The following is a 16722-nucleotide window of genomic DNA, read 5'->3' on the forward strand; positions in this document are numbered from 1 at the left end:
ATATACCCACACAGTGGGGCGGAGTTACGCTATGCAAATTCAGCAGACCCATGGCATTTGCTTGCCATTGGCTCGTTTTATTAATATTCGAAGAGGATAGGCTTCTAAGCGAACCCCATTCGTCGTCATTCGACGTAACGTCTCCGTTCCCTACTCAGGGAACGAGGGTTACATCCGTAACCGAGACGTTCTGACGTTTTGTCATGAGCCATAATTGGCATGCACTCCCTTCAGTATGGATTGTACTTCGTTTCCCAATATCGTAATCGACGCAGTGCGAGTTCCCTTTCGAAAGGGAACGTCTAGGTTACGACTGTAACCTCTGTTCCCTGAGGACAGGGAACGAGACACTGCATCTTTAGCCATGCCTCTGGGATGCCCGCTGAACAGTCCCTTCAGATGAAAGCGGATGACATGTTCTCTAGGCGCCTCTTTTATACTTCCGGGTCGCACTAGTAGTTACGTCATAGGCTATCGCCGGTCAAATTCAATTGCTGTGATTGGATAGCTTTTCAGACACTGGTTCACTTGGAGGGTCGTTCCCCAATAGCGTCATCGACGCAGTGTCCTGTTACAGTCGTAACCTAGACGTTATGTGACATTGTTCTCCAGCAGTTTTATTGACCATTTTTCGCAGTTGAAACACTGATTGATCGATTACATGAGACATAATACATTTCGGTAAGTTGTACTGTATCTTTCAACATACAGTACCTTATAATGTCCATTCATGTTTATTTACTAGATGTAAAGAGGACGCGATGATCAGTGCCGTTTGAGCTGAGGCGCTGCAGCGATCTGTCTCGTCACAAGAGCGAAAAAACGGTATTGTTTGAATTTCGTAATAAATTTGACAGAATTTGAAAGCTGAGACTTTGTTTCATATCAGAAGTAACCCTCTCTGTCTTGTTTGTCGGTTTCAGTCTCCTCTTTGCTTCTCGACTTTTTACTGCGTGAGAAAATGGATGTGTGGCGTGAGAGCTGGCAGCCCTGTACTACACATGCATGTAACTGATTTAAATCCTAACTGTATTTAAATCCTTTTTACTTGTATCTTACATACAAATTTTTACGTATGTTTATGTATTATTTTATTTTTGACCGATAATAACTTTTTGATGGTGTGTGGTAATGTGATGATGTGTGAAAGGTGATGGTGTGTGACTCTACTGCAAACAAAATCTACCTTCGGGTATAAATAAAGTAACTTGAACTTGATTGGTGATATATTTGCCCAAATGTGAAAGTAAATATATTTAGTTTCAATTTCATTCATTTGTTTTTGTTTATTAAGGCTTCATTAACATCACTGCATACACATTCCAATATTTGCATAAGAAACTTGAAGGCTGTTTGACCATTCACTATTTCACAGAAAAAGACAGTCTGCAAGGGATTGTCACAGTGTAATACAGCACATCCAGTAAAAGCAGCAGAACATGGTCATGCAAACCAATCAGTTTGTGTTCATCCTTCAGAGTTTGGCTTTAAAGATGCATTAAAAACTGGTAAGTATTACTGTTCTTTTCACAATGGTCATAGGAGCCTATGAAAACAGTACAGACTTTAATAGTACAGACTTTAAAAAAACTAGCGAATGTCTGATAATCATTACCCGTAAACTTAAGATGTTGTTGCATTGAAACTCTGCTAGAGTAAATTTATGGTAAATTAGTTTTTCTAATCCATTTAGGAAATTTAAAACATTCACACATTCCACAGATATTCAGGCTCCTTTTGAGCTCTAGCGCAAACCTGATTTGGTAACCTAACCACTTTTTTTGCAACGCAGAAGAAAGTTATTTTCTATAAATGTGCGAGACTTCCAGTAAATTTGCCGCAATAAATAAATACCTAGAAGAATAACAAAGTGCACGGTGAAGTAAACGGTGAGCAACGAACCAGTGTGTTTGATTACGATAACTATCAAACATTTTCCTTATAAAGTAATATTATGCTTATATTGTTATAATTATGACCACAAGTTAAAGGTAGGGTAGGCAATTTGTTTTATAAACACTTTGTTATACTGCTTGAAACTCTTTTCACATCCTGATAGCAATCAATAATAGAAGTGATCTAAATATTAAAACATGTAGGCCAACATATATATTCTGTGGAAGTCACAGGACCAAAATGTTTTTGTCCAATCATTGCATTCGGTCTGAATGCCACAAAGAAACAGCAGCTACATTTTACAGTTCCTCCAGAACCAAAACAACAATCTTATGCTGCGTTCACGCCATGTCGTAACCACACTTACAAAATGGCAAACCCGTGAAGTTCTACACGGAGCTGTTCACAGCCTCAGACTTATGCGTTTCTATGTCAACACTATCAACGCCGAAATTAATCTGAAGAAGTCAGGTGGTACAACTAGAGCACAAGTTGCTTACGTTCATTAATATTGTAATGTTATGTGCTTTAATACATGAGGTAATTTGACACCGTCTCTTTTCGCGGCACTTTTCAGACACTGCTTCAGACCCTTCATGTGTTTTGAAGAAGGATGGGATCTCATGCTTTCAAAGCTAGCTTGCTATTGCTAGGTTGCTCGAAATTGCCTACCCTACCTTTAATCGGACAAGCTACATGACGTTAACAAACAATGCACTATACTATAGTTGTATACGTTGATACACTCATCGCTGGCTGATAACAGAAAACGTACAAAATTTGAGCATGGAAACAAGCATTTTCTGTAAAGCTATTTTGAAACAAAATGTGTTGTGAAAAGCAAACTTGAATTGAACATTCAAATACAGGTAAGATACATGTTTTTGTAAAGGTACAATAACTGGAAGCGAATGACACTTGAAGCCTTACACATTCAAGTTACAAATGACCACACACTCATTCTTACGTTAAAAATAAAGTGGATACTTGAATTATAGATAATATTGGATATATTATCTGGCACCAAGGAAATACTTGGGCAAGACATCGACAGGTAAGCTATTATCATTCTTAACAAGAGAATACAGTGTTAAATGTCATCTTTTATATCAGTAGCCATATAACTCATCCATCCATCCTTGGTCTCTGTAGTATCTCCCACTTCCACGGCCTTGCAGCGTGTCATACATATCGTTGGTCACAAAGCCGCTCTCAGTGCTGGCCAGTGTCACAAAACCACTTTCAGTGTCCCGGCCTCCCAGGTTGTCATAGTCTCCGGGTGGAGTGTCTGGAGAAGAACCCAGGAAGGAAGTGTTTTTGATGTCAGGCCGTGTGCCGGCCAGGTCTGATTCATGCTGCCTTCGGATGACCTTGTAGACGTCAGGGCTCGGGCTGTTGCATCTTTCTCCAGCGGCCCAGGATCCTGGATCCTTTGGAGGGGTCTCAGTCTGTTCTTTCTTCCTGCATGCATACATAATGTTTTTTGCTATCACATTTAAAATGGCAGGCTTTCTTTAGAGAAGAGATCAGTGAAACAACGCACCTCTTTGTGAACAGCTTAAAGCAGAAAACTCCCGTCGCCACAATCAGCAGCAGTAGAAGTGGTATGGTTGGCAGCACAATGTAAGCGATATTGAGAGCATTGTCTGAAAGACATGCAGGTTATTGGTTAATATGAAAAGTGTACAAACACCATTCAAAAGTTTGGATTAATGTTTCTGAAAGAAGTCTTTTATGTAATGGCAAAGCTGAATTTTCAGCATCATTACTTCATACATAATACAGTGCTATGCATAAGTTTAGACACCCATGCTAAAGTTGACTAAAAAGAGGAATAAAAAATCATCCTTTGGAAATTGAACTTAATGCCTTAATTTAAAAAAATAGGAAAAATCCAACCTTTAAGGACACCAATTTTCTTTGTGAATGAATAATGTATCATAAATAAATAAATTTTCTTCCTTAAAATACAGGGTGCATAAGTTTGGACAACCCTATGTTAAATTCCTATAGAGGCAGGCAGATTTTTATTTTTAAAGGCCAGTTACTTCATGAATCCAGGATACTATGCATCCTGATAAAGTTCCCTTGGCCTTTGGAATTAAAATAGCCCCACATCATCACATATCCTTCACCATACCTGGAGATTGGCATGGAGTACTTTCCATAAGATCATCTCTCAATGCAAATCAAACCAGCTGTTAGGCTAACTGAAATAAAACCATGCCAATCTCTAGGTACGGTGAAGGATATGTGATGATGTGGGGCTATTTTAATTCCAAAGGCCAAGGGAACTTTATCAGGATGCAGAGTATCCTGGATCCATGAAGTAACTGGCCTTTAAAAATAAAAATCTGCCTGCCTCTATGGGAATTTAACATAGGGTTGTCCAAACTTATGCACCCTGTATTTTAAGGAAGAAAATGTATTTATTTACGATACATTATTCATTCACAAAGAAAATTGGTGTCCTTAAAGGTTGGATTTTTCCTATTTTTTTAAATTAAGGCATTAAGTTAAATTTCCAAAAGATGATTTTTTATTCCTCTTTTTAGTCAACTTTAGCATGGGTGTCTAAACTTATGCATAGCACTGTACATATCTTCAGTGTCACATTATCCTTTAGAATAATGTTAAGACAGTTTAATGCTTTTTGTGGAAACCATGATACTGTTTTCAGGATTCTTTGATAAATACTAGAAAGTTAGAACATAATTTATTGAAAATAGAAATCGTTATTAGAATTAAAAATGTCTTTACTGTCACTTTTGATCAATTTAATGCATCCTTGCTGAATAAAAGTATCCATTTAAAAAAAAAAAAGTTCTTACTGACCCCAAAGTTTTGAACAGTGGTGTATACTTTTTATATTTTACATTAAAAAAAAATCAGTTTTCCAGTGTTGATTCCACACAGTTTAGCAGGGTCCAAACATCTGAGACTACGGCTGAAAATATGTCTACAATTCTAACTCAAAAGATTTTTATTATAAATTATATTATCATCAGCATACCCATTTAAATGAAAACTTAAAATTCTTAGTATGGGTTATGTCAATGTGTTTAAAACCTGATGATCATATAATATGCAGCATGATTTAAAATTATCCAAAAAGCATCTTGTGCTTCAGTTGAAGCAACAACGTCTGATCATCTGTACAAAGAGTCACAGGATCAATGACTCAAATGTACTTATTGATTAGTGACCTAGAAATAGTGCAGAAATATTTGTCTCCAATCTATAACTCATTTAACCACTCAAACCTGTATGACTTTCATTCATCTTCAAAACGAACAAAGATATAACATTCTCCCCTTTTTTTTGTCTATCAATTGAAATTTGAAAGTCCATACAACCTAAACTTTCACAAATTAAAAAGTACAGAAAGACAGTTTGATACAAGCCTTCTGAAAAGGACCATATTTGATTCTCTGGTTGTGTCCGAAATTGCCCCCTTTACCCTTATATTGCACATTTTATGTTTATGTGTTTTTATGAACATTTTTTGTTTACATGGACATCTATTGAGGGACAAAATCTCTCAGTTTTCATTCAAATATCTTAATTTGTGGTTTGAAGATGACCGACCGGTTTGGAACGACATGAGGGTGAGTAAAAGACAGAAATGTTTATACCGTGTTTAACTGAAGAAGAAAAATGCCAGTCTTTTGGAGCTACTCTATTTAGTTAATAGGTATCCATGACGTTAGAGTCTTCAACCATGTCTGTGAGAAAAAGATTCACCTGGAGGTTCAGATACGACCACCCTCATGCCATCATCCTTCTCTGTGACAGAAGGGTATCTGGGCCTTCTGGGTGTCGGAAAAGCATCTGTAATATACGAGAATTATGCTTTTGTGTATTATCTGGTGTCAGACATAAATAAAACAGCACATTAAACAGAAAAAAGTATTAAACAAGGAAACAAGCACATACAAATACACTAATGAATGCAGACTTTCCCATATTTCACAAATGGTGGATTAAAATGAATCCATCAAACATTAGGCCAGTGGTTCTCAAACGTGACTCCAGGACACCCCTTTGTCCAAGACAATATTTGAAAGTCCTGCTATGTCAGCTGATATAATGTACGTTTGATACTTTTGTTGTAATAAAAATGTGTAAAATCAAAAATACCAGTTTAATAATGTACATGTTTATTTGTAGTATTTTGTTTTGCATTGTAATTAGGATTACCCTTGTGAAAAAGTACACTTTAACATACTTTACAAATAATACTTAAGCTTAAAGGGATAGTTCACCCCAAGTGTTTTTTTGTTCTGCTGAACACAAAGCAAGATATTTAGAAGAATATGGAAGTCAATGTTGCCCCACAACTGTTTGGTAACCCATATTCTTAAAAATTCCATCTTTTGTGAACAACTTAAGGGTGAATAAATTATGACATAATTTTAAATTTTGGGTGAACTATGTAAATCTAAAATTAGTTTTGTTTTAAAATATACTCTTAAATTTGAAGCACAATACAAGTGACATTTTATACAATTAAGAGCACTTCTTTTTCACTAAGGTATGTTAATATAACTAAATTTAAATAATTTTAAGACTCATTGAGGCCCTCCTGGAAGTTTCCTGAAGCCCTGGTTGAGAACCACTACATCAGCTGTCTTTATTTTATTAAAAACAAAATAATTTGTACTAATTATGCAGAGGCACTATATTAATATACATATTAATAAAAAAAAGATATATATCTCAAGCCTACCTTTAAATGTTTCGATTTCTGTAGGGATTGGTGCTGGAGGTTTATCTGAAACATCACATGATGACCATGTTATATCACATACTAAACAGGGGTGCGTTTCCCAAAGCCAACTGGTTGCAAGCACCGTCATTACCAACAAAGCAAAACTTGCGACGATAGTTGGCTAACGATGCTTTTGGGAAACGCACCAGTTCTTGTCGCTCTAGGAACCTCTAATCAAAAATTGAAAATGTGAATGGTAAATGAGTGAATGGTAAATCAGAACTTCCAAGTCAGGATATTGTGTTCTCCAGATGTGTGGACTCTTCTTCAATGTAAGCGAATGGGATTTTTATGATTTTTTATTGCTTACTAGATGGAAATCATAAGCCTGTTTGCTTAAAAAAATAATAGCACGGCTCTCTTTATAAAGCTGCACCGTTTTCAGTGCAGGATGAGTTACATGTAAGGGATAATGTACGTCCAGCCGGTTGTTATCGCAGAATAAACCCCTTCAGGGTGATCAGGTCTTAATTCACCCTGAAGGGGTTTATTCTGCGATAACATCCAGCTGGACGTACATTATCCCGCTTATTACATGGCTACTTGCCACACAAGTAAATAATTAGATATGAAATAGGCTACTGATCTGAGTTGAAATATTTAATTAGCTCTTTAAACACAACGCTTCTGCAGAGAGAGTAGTCGCTTTCAAGTGGCAGGTTCAAACTAGACAGACAGTTAAGGGATATGGTACTGTAATAATAAATAAAATAAAATAAAATAAAATAATAATACCTAATAAAATATTAAAAACTCAAATCAATATTTTGTGTACAGTTATTTAATTGTGTCATCCGGTACCGCGGACTCGGTCTCTTGTTTCATACAAATGCTTCTGCTGCCAATTTGCAACGATTGTTTCGTACACTGTAATGGATTATAAGATAACAAACAGGTGTCGATTTTAAAACCGTTTAATCTCAAATGAATATCTCTTACCCCCATAATTAATTATGTGGCAAAATACTGTGTAATAAGTGGTATGACTGTACCGTATCTTAAATGTCCGTATAGTTTGAACTTTGAACTTGCAGCTTGCTAGCAACTGCCTTCTCTGTGGAAGCTTTGCGTTTAAGGAGCTAATAAAGTATATGACTCAATATTTCGATCAATGTCTAATTATTTACAGCAAGTTTATCGTAGAATAAACCCCTTCAGGATGATGCAAGACGTCCTGATCACGTCTTGTGCAACAACAAGTACAAACTGAGTACATTATACCTAACATAACATACCACTGGATGGCACAATTGACCAATCAGAATCAAGTATTCACACAGAGCTGTGTAATTAGCAAGTTTGATGCTTAGGTTTGTTCAAATCACCAAACTAAGAACTGTGATACCCCTTTTCCACCAAGGCAGAGCTGGTGCTGGTTCGGAGCCAGAGCCTAGTTTCAAATCGGTTCTTTGTTTTTCGACCACCAAAGCACCAAAGCACAAAGTGCTTTAATGTCACGCGGCGATCGGTCTGCGTGAAGCCGAACCATCTCGAACAAGCCTGGTGTGTTTTTGTTTGGCGCTGCCGCGCTAGCGTTGCTGGGCAACATGAGATGTATACACAGTGACGTAAGATCTGGCTCTGTTTTGGCTCTCTAGCCTGTGGAAAGGCAAACCGGTTCTTAGAAGAACCGTCAGTAGAACCAACTCCGAACCGGCTCTAGCTCTAGCTCTGAACCAGCACCTGGTTCTTGTTGGTGGAAAAGGGGTATATGAGCAATATCATAAGTAATATGGATTGAGTGAATAAAACATGCTTTCCCAACCTTTAGTGTACTTGCAGATAAAGTTGTTTTTAGTTTCACAGTTGTCATCATTCCACTGGAACATGTAAGGACCACCCTGACCCGGAGGAGCAGAGGGCTGATGATACATCACTACACACACCTCATACCCACAAGAAGGCTCATCAAAGTGCCAGTTCCTGTCACACACACAAAACAATGAGTAAAAGGACCTACATAGGGAATGTGCCCATCAAATGCAGCTCTCGTCACACCTGAAGGTCGCTTGGCTTCCATCCAGCCAGTAGTATTGAGATGGGCAGTCTCTGTTTTTCTCCTCATGGTCTTGATCCCTACGAAGCCCAATCCAAAAGTCACCGTCTGATGCTTTTAGTTCATGGATGAAATTTTCCACCAGTCTCTGCTCAGTCTTAGACTCAATACTAAGAAGGTCTCCACCATCACTCCTGCAGGCTCGACTCGCATCTTCAAAGTTGAGTTTACGTCGGCTGTCCTGAAAGTAGGCAATTTTATAGCAGGGCTTCTCAGTGCCACGCTTGCATATCTGTTGACCTTAGGAGACACATTATAGATGTTAGAAAAGACAATGGGATGTAAATATATTGAAATATATTGATTCATCCCATGTACTTTTATTTAGAACACTTAAAGGGATAGTTCACCCAAAAATGAAAATTCTGTCATCATTTACTCACCATTAAGTTGTTCTAAACCTGTAAGATTTTCTTCTGCTGAACACAAAAGAAGATATTTTGAAGAATATGGGCCAAACAGTTGATGGGCCCCATTGACTTCCATAGTATGGGAAAAAAAATACTATGGAAGTGGGCCCATCAATTGTTTAGTTACCGGCATTCTTCCAAATATCTTCTTTTGTGTTCAGCAGAAGAAATTCATACAGGATTGGAACAACTTAATGGTGAGTAAATGACAGAATTTTCATTTTTGGGTGAACTATCACTTTAAGATGAATAATTTTGTATTTAGAAAATGAAACAAAAACAAATGCGTTGTGATGTGGGGTGTGTCTCAATCAGCTCCCTAGCTCAGTAGTAAGGCACTGGTCAGGGAGTCAGCCATTTTAAGGGCTGTCTCAATTGAAAAATCCTATAGTGCACTGAAACGTTCGCTCCCTAAAGAAAATACCCCAAATGCACTGTGAAAACCAGGGAGCTCACTATGTTCCCCTAATGGAAGTTCTGAAGCACGAAACATAAATCACGTGAGCCAATTTACCACACACAATGCACTAGGCAGGCAATGAACATAATCTAGCTAAAATGTATAATTTATTTACGGCTGAAATTATGCATGTACATGTAACACCCTTGTGAAAAAGAAGTGTGCTTAATTGTATTGAAAGCGTACTTTTTTTGTGCTTAATATCATAAAAGTATACTTTTTGAAAAGTGCACTTGCAGATAATATAATATAGTTCAAATTAAATACCACTTAAGTGTACTTAAAGGGAATGCACTTTAATGACAATATTTCTTAACACACTTAAGTGCACTTTTTACAAATGCACTTTGTAATAATGTCTAATTAAGTTTAACTTAAAGTAAGTACACTTTAATCACAATATTTCTTAACACACTTAAGTGCACTTTTTACAAATGCACTTTGTAATAATGTCTAATTAAGTTTAACTTAAAGTAAGTACACTTTAATCACAATATTTCTTAACACACTTAAGTGCACTTTTTACAAATGCACTTTGTAATAATGTCTAATTAAGTTTAACTTAAAGTAAGTACACTTTTATCAAAATATTTCTTAACACACTTAAGTGCACTTTTTACAAATGCACTTTGTAATAATGTCTAATTAAGCTTAACTTAAAGTAAGTACACTTTAATCACAATATTTCTTAACACACTTTAGTGCACTTTTTACAAATGCACTTTGCAATAATGTCTAATTAAGTTTAACTTAAAGTAAGTACACTTTCATCACAATATTTCTTAACACACTTAAGTGCACTTTTTACAAATGCACTTTGTAATAATGTCTAATTAAGTTTAACTTAAAGTAAGTACACTTTCATCACAATATTTCTAAACACACTTAAGTGCACTTTTTACAAATGCACTTTGTAATAATGTCTAATTAAGTGTAACTTAAAGTAAGTACACTTTCATCACAATATTTCTTAACACACTAAAGTGCACTTTTTACAAATGCACTTTGTAATAATGTCTAATTAAGTTTAACTTAAAGTAAGTACACTTTCATCACAATATTTATAAACACACTTAAGTGCACTTTTTACAAATGCACTTTGTTATAATGTCTAATTAAGTTTAACTTAAAGTAAGTACACTTTCATCACAATATTTCTAAACACACTTAAGTGCACTTTTTACAAATGCACTTTGTTAAAATGTCTAATTAAGTTTAACTTAAAGTAAGTACACTTTCATCACAATATTTCTAAACACACAAGTGTCAGTTTTCTACATAATATTTGACAATAAAATGTAATTTATGAGAGGAGTTCTTAATGTAATATTAATATATTGTACTTTACATCTGTGTAGAGAATACTTTTAATATCATTATGTTGATCTAAGTAAATTAAACACATTTAGTTGTGAGCAAAGTTAAACAAATCTAAACAAAATTAAATTGCATTTAAATTCAGTTAAAATACATTTAATTTAAATTAGACTACACTACACTATAAAAATGATTGACTTTTAGTTAGGTGAATGAATCAAGTTTTGTGAACTTACAGAGTCTAACAACACAATGAGTTTGAACAGAAATTAAAAAGCTGAAATATAACCATGCATGAAATATATTAACTTTATTTAATGCGCATGCGCCAGAAATACTACGTCACGATGACGCACTACTTCACTAGAGTTTGAAAAATGCACTGTTATGTTTCTGTAATCGCGATTCGTGAGGAAAGGAAACTGAAGCTGCGCAATCAGGAAGAGAACGCCACGCCACGTTTGATTACAGATGAGACGTTATACTGCAATAATGAGTCAAGTAAGTATATCTTGATGCTTTCTTTATTTTAAAATTTTTACCGTAACATGGCAGTTGTTATTGCGATTAAGAGTGTAACGTTAACACATTACATTATTTTCATCGCAGACAGACGCAATAGACTCGGGAGGTGAATTAATCAGGTTTTCAATAATTTATCTATGATTGCATTCTAATAATTTCTTACATCATATTATGTTCGCGTGTGGGTGTGTTCGACGAATTTGGCTGCTGAAAAAATATATAATTTAATTAAACCGACTTTTTAAATCATTTAAACATTACTAAATGACAAATTTGCTAAATACAGATCCAATATTGTAACACTCGAAGACATTTATATACATTTAATACATATAATCAATGTTATAACCACCATAAATATTTAATATATCACTCTAGAAATAATGCTTGTAATGTAGCATTATTTTTTTATTTTTGCATTTGAAGAGTGAGTTGTTCAGTTACTATTTGTTTTGGAATATGTTATTTTTTTGTGCTTAACTGGAGTTACACGTTCATTTTGCAGGATCAGTTCATTTGTGATTGGAGATACAGTGCAAGCGGTGTGGAATCACAGGCCTTTATTGATGAGGTGATGTTAACGTTACATAATTTGTCATGAATTGTTGCACAGACAGCACACCCTGATCAAGCTGAAACACTGCTATCAAGTCACTTACTATCCCTATAGCTTTTAAATACTTTAAATCTTCTCCATTTGCAAGTAATAAATTCCCACCTGTGCATTTACAGATGCCCCTATAATCATCATATATTTTACAGGTATCAAACCAAAGGAAGAGGGCCGCAGAATTGCTGTGTCAACCGTGGTACCAGTAAATACAGGAACATCCTTCATGAAGATTTGCGCGGTAAGCTGAAACTTACAAGCCAAGATGAGGAAACGTTTGCATGGGTCTTGGGTATGGAAGTAAAATAATGGCAAATGTTTTTGAAACAAAAAAGCCTGTTGAATTGCACTACTTGAAAAAAAAAATGCATTGCATTAACTATGCTTGCATTTTAATGCATTGTATTGTTAGGTTGAAATTGGATTGGGGAAAATGAAATTGGATTGCATTGGGTTGAAATTTAAGCTGTGAATATTTCCATTAAAAACATTTCAAACCCATTTTCATTATTAAAAATCCAATAATCCATATTCACCTTTAATATTTTGCTTCAAAAATATTCAAATGGTTTAAAAATACAACCTATAATATTTAAACGGTGATTTTCGGTCAAAAAAAAATTTCCGCTTCGCAAATTCAGTGGTTCGAATTGGACAGTAAATTCAACTTTAACATCCAGGAACTGCTAGCCTGGAAATCCAGACCCAAATCCGAAAAATTAGGGGTCTGGCATTGAGTAATATAAATCACCCAACTCGAGGGGCGGCACCAAGCATGTATTTGAAAATCTCAATGCACGCAATTGGATAATACTAGTACGACCAATCACAACTAAGCCCCATACGCCTAGCTACCAGCGGAGCTAACTGGTAGATTAGACTCTTGCCGGCAAAACAGTAAAAACATCCTTCTTACAAAGGAACGTTTCGAGCACCGTCTTCTGTTCCTCTTTTAGATAAAAGTCTAACTCGTTCATTGTAGCGGCCAAAGCTGTTTCAAACAACTGGTGTTCATCCACAGCCATCTTGCAATGTTACTAATGACGAATAATTTGTATCATTATTTTCGTCACCGACATTTTTTCACAGACGAAAACGAGACGATAACTAAATAAAAACCAGTTTTAAATGACGACAACTATGACGAGAATTTATTGACATTTGATTGGGGAATGAATAAACTGCTTCATCAGGGCAGTACTAAATAAAAAGAGAACACAATTTTTTGTTATCCCTCTTATTACTATAATTATTAACATTTTGCAGATACTGCAAGGTTTATAACTTTAAAGCGCAACTGTATATCTATCACTTTCATTCAATTGAGCCAAATATAATAATGGACTGGATCTGTTTTTATAAACAATTGTTTTCCTTCTGTTTTTGTTTTCTTTCTTCAAGGTATTTTTTCTGACTTTCCTGCTTCTCTGGAACATTTCCATTCACATATACTCTGGAGAGCTTCTGGGACATAGACATTTCAGCACTTTCCAACAACTTCAAAACATTTGGTGACAAACGATTTTGGTTTTCTTGTTTTTATGCCGTTGGAGTTCTTCAGATTTTGTTTTGTTTTTAGACAAACTTACATTCACTGTAATTGAGTAAGATTTTAGAAGAAACCATTTGGTCCTGTTGGTGCTAGTAAAGGTTTAAGAGCTTTAATATTTTTACTTTAATATTAAGTCTCATTTGCTAACATTAGTTTATACATTAGCCAAAATGAACTAACAATGAACAATTTATTTACTGTATTTATTCATCTTTGTTAATATTAGGTGTGTGTGCGTGCGTGCGTGCGTGCGTGTGTGTGTGTGTGTGTGTGTGTGTGTGTGTGTGTGTGTGTGTGTGTGTGTGTGTGTGTGTGTGTGTGTGTGTGTGTGTGTGTGTGTGTGTGTGTGTGTGTGTGTGTGTGTGTGTGTGTGTGTTTGTGTATGTGTATGTGTATGTGCATGTGTTTTTTTTTATGGGGACCAAATTCCAAATTCCCCCAAAAGTAGTAGTACCAGTAAATTACATGGAAACAAAAACAATTTTATATATCATACAGAATGTTTTCTGAAAATGTAAAAATGCATAATGTTTTCTGTGATGTTTAGGTACCTTGGTATTTGAGGAAGAAAATGATTGTGCATATAAGCTTCATTGTCCTCCAGACTCTTTCTAAAGGAGTTAAAGTGTTGTAACTGTTTGTGTTTATGTATAGTGTTTCTTTTGATTGTAACTAGGTTATTAAGAGATTTTTTTTATTATTAAAATTTGAAATGTACTAAATTACAACTTTATTATAATTTTTTTTCATTATAAATGTATTTAATTATATAACGAACGATGTACATGTATATTACATTAAAGTATATTTTAGTTCACATTAATTGCTTGTCAGTAGCCTATATTGTGTAGTGCACTTAAAGTATATTTTAAAGACATTAGAAGCAGTAATGAAAGTAGATATAAAGTTGTATTAAAGTCCCACTTAAGTTGTTCCAAAAAATCACTCTTAATGGCAACTTATTGCATTTTATTTCAACTTAATATGTGATACATTTGAAATTAATTACACTTAATGTGCATTGAGTGCGCCCAAAACAATACATTTAATTCACACTTAAGTGTATTTTTAACTGACATTAAAGTATATTTTAGTTCACATTAATTGCGTGTCAGTATATTGTGTAGTGCACTTAAAGTATATTTTAAAGACATTAGAAGCAGTAATGAAAGTAGATATAAAGTTGTATTAAAGTCCCACTTAAGTTGTTTCAAAAAATCACTCTTAATGGCAACTTATTGCATTTTATTTCAACTTAATATGTGATACATTTGAAATTAATTACGCTTAATGTGCATTGAGTGCGCCCAAAACAATACATTTAATTCACACTTAAGTGTATTTTTAACTGACATTAAAGTATATTTTAGTTCACATTAATTGCGTGTCAGTATATTGTGTAGTGCACTTTAAGTATATTTTAAAGACACTAGAAGCAATTATGAAAGTAGATATAAAGTTGTATTAAAGTCCCACTTAAGTTGTTCCAAAAAATCACTCTTAATGGCAACTTATTGCATTTTATTTCAACTTAATATGTAATAAATTTGAAATTAATTATACTTAATGTGCATTAAGTGCGCCCAAAAGATTGCATTTAATTCACACTTAAGTGTATACTTTTAAAGTATATTATTTGTGTAATAAGTACACTTTATAAAAGTACACTAAAGTGCACTTTTTTTTCACAAGGGCAAGCAAAGTATTTTATCATTATGTACTTTAAATAACTTTAAAAAATAATGTTGGAAAGATATCAGTTCTGGCTTTTTGTTCATAAATACCAATAGTGATGTTGTATGAGGAGATTGTCATGTAGCTATAAATAGTGTCAAAGTGTCCAAATGTGTAGTAAGCCAGGGTCCTTACTATCCTTGTACACAATATACTGATTCACGACCTAAGAAGCTGGGATTGAGACGCACCCCATATCTCAAAAAGTACATGCAATAGCCTACTTTTAATGCTAATCTAAACCTTAAGATTTTTTTTTTTTACGATACTCATGTATGGATATACTGTACATGAAGTCACAGGGGAAAACCCATGGACATGGTGCAATGCTTTAGCAGTCTTAAAGTTACAACAGCAATGACAGCACTGAAAAGTGAGACTAAACTCAAGTGCATTGTCAGTACAAAATGTCAGCCAAATGGCAATCTTTTTTTTTCTCCAGAACAAAAATTTTCAGTTGCAAGTTTGATTATTTTTCTAAAAAGCAATGGTTCAGACAACCAGCAAATCCAGGGACTCCCAATGTAAAATAAATAAATCCCTTTCACTAAGAACATTAACAACATTGTGTAGCAGATCATTACTCAATTGAAAAAAGTGCTAAGGGTTTGTGAAATAGACTACTAGAGGAAGTAAAATGTAAATAATAAACAAAGAAAAATTATATTTCTGTCATGATTACTTTTCGCTCTATATGTATACCATAAATATACAAATGAGATGGACTATTATTTAATCTAGAGAAAGCCATTAGTGTCTGAGGCAGAACATACCTCTTGGCTCGTAAATGTCTGCACCGCAGGGAGGATGGACAGCACATCGGTTTTACAAGTGGTGAAGAGAGAAAATAGCCACTGTTAAATCATCATCTAAAGAAGTCACTCACTCCATGTATTCAAGCATCTCACTCAAATTACTCAAACAGGAAAACGAACGAGTCTTAGTGAGCGAAAACAACAACAACAATGTCAATGAAAAACCTAGAACAGAGAACAGTTTCTATAGCATGTTATAAAGAACCTCAGGTTGTCAAATGGGCTCATGCAGTAGCCTATAGATTAAAGTAACCTAATATGTAAAATCTGACTAGTTACATTTAGCAAGTTTTTCCTCCAAATATTACTACATATTTAGCCTAGCTTTTAATATTTTAAAACAGGTTAGTTGAATGCAAAATGTTCTTTCTTAAATGTGTAACTCACCGCCTAGAATCGTTGACGCGCACGCGGAGATGCTGAATAAAACCAAAACGCAGGCACATTTTCTCATCAGTTCCATTTTATCACATTTGATCACACTTCCATAGGTCTTAAAAGTAACTTCACGAAGACAATGGGATTCCGAGAAAATAAAAAAGGAAAATCCAAAACAGATTCATCCAGTAGAAAACG

General features: G+C 34.8%; 1 protein-coding gene and 1 long non-coding RNA gene across 3 annotated transcripts; one reads left to right on the forward strand and one right to left on the reverse strand.

The window, feature by feature from the left end:
* Window positions 1-1291: 1291 nt before the first annotated feature.
* Window positions 1292-16660, reverse strand: layna (layilin a). Of its 2 annotated transcripts, XM_079608803.1 has the most exons (8): window positions 16534-16660; window positions 16105-16122; window positions 8666-8963; window positions 8433-8590; window positions 6626-6670; window positions 5641-5727; window positions 3440-3542; window positions 1292-3357 (listed from the first exon to the last, which is right to left on the reverse strand). In XM_079608803.1, exons 1-8 carry the CDS (start codon window positions 16607-16609, stop codon window positions 3006-3008), a joined length of 1137 nt encoding a protein of 378 aa, XP_079464929.1. In that variant the 5' UTR covers window positions 16610-16660; the 3' UTR covers window positions 1292-3005. The 2 variants fall into 2 exon arrangements, with proteins under 2 accessions (XP_079464929.1, XP_079464930.1); XM_079608804.1 differs by lacking the exon at window positions 6626-6670 and having other exon boundaries at window positions 2879-3357.
* LOC306995494 lies at window positions 10834-13524 on the forward strand. Its single transcript, XR_013796871.1, has 3 exons — window positions 10834-12006; window positions 12198-12286; window positions 13447-13524. It is a non-coding gene; the product is annotated as an uncharacterized lncRNA (long non-coding RNA).
* Window positions 16661-16722: the final 62 nt, after the last annotated feature.

Source organism: Phoxinus phoxinus (assembly GCF_949152265.1).
Source record: "Phoxinus phoxinus genome assembly, chromosome: 3".
Classification (NCBI taxonomy): domain Eukaryota; kingdom Metazoa; phylum Chordata; class Actinopteri; order Cypriniformes; family Leuciscidae; genus Phoxinus; species Phoxinus phoxinus.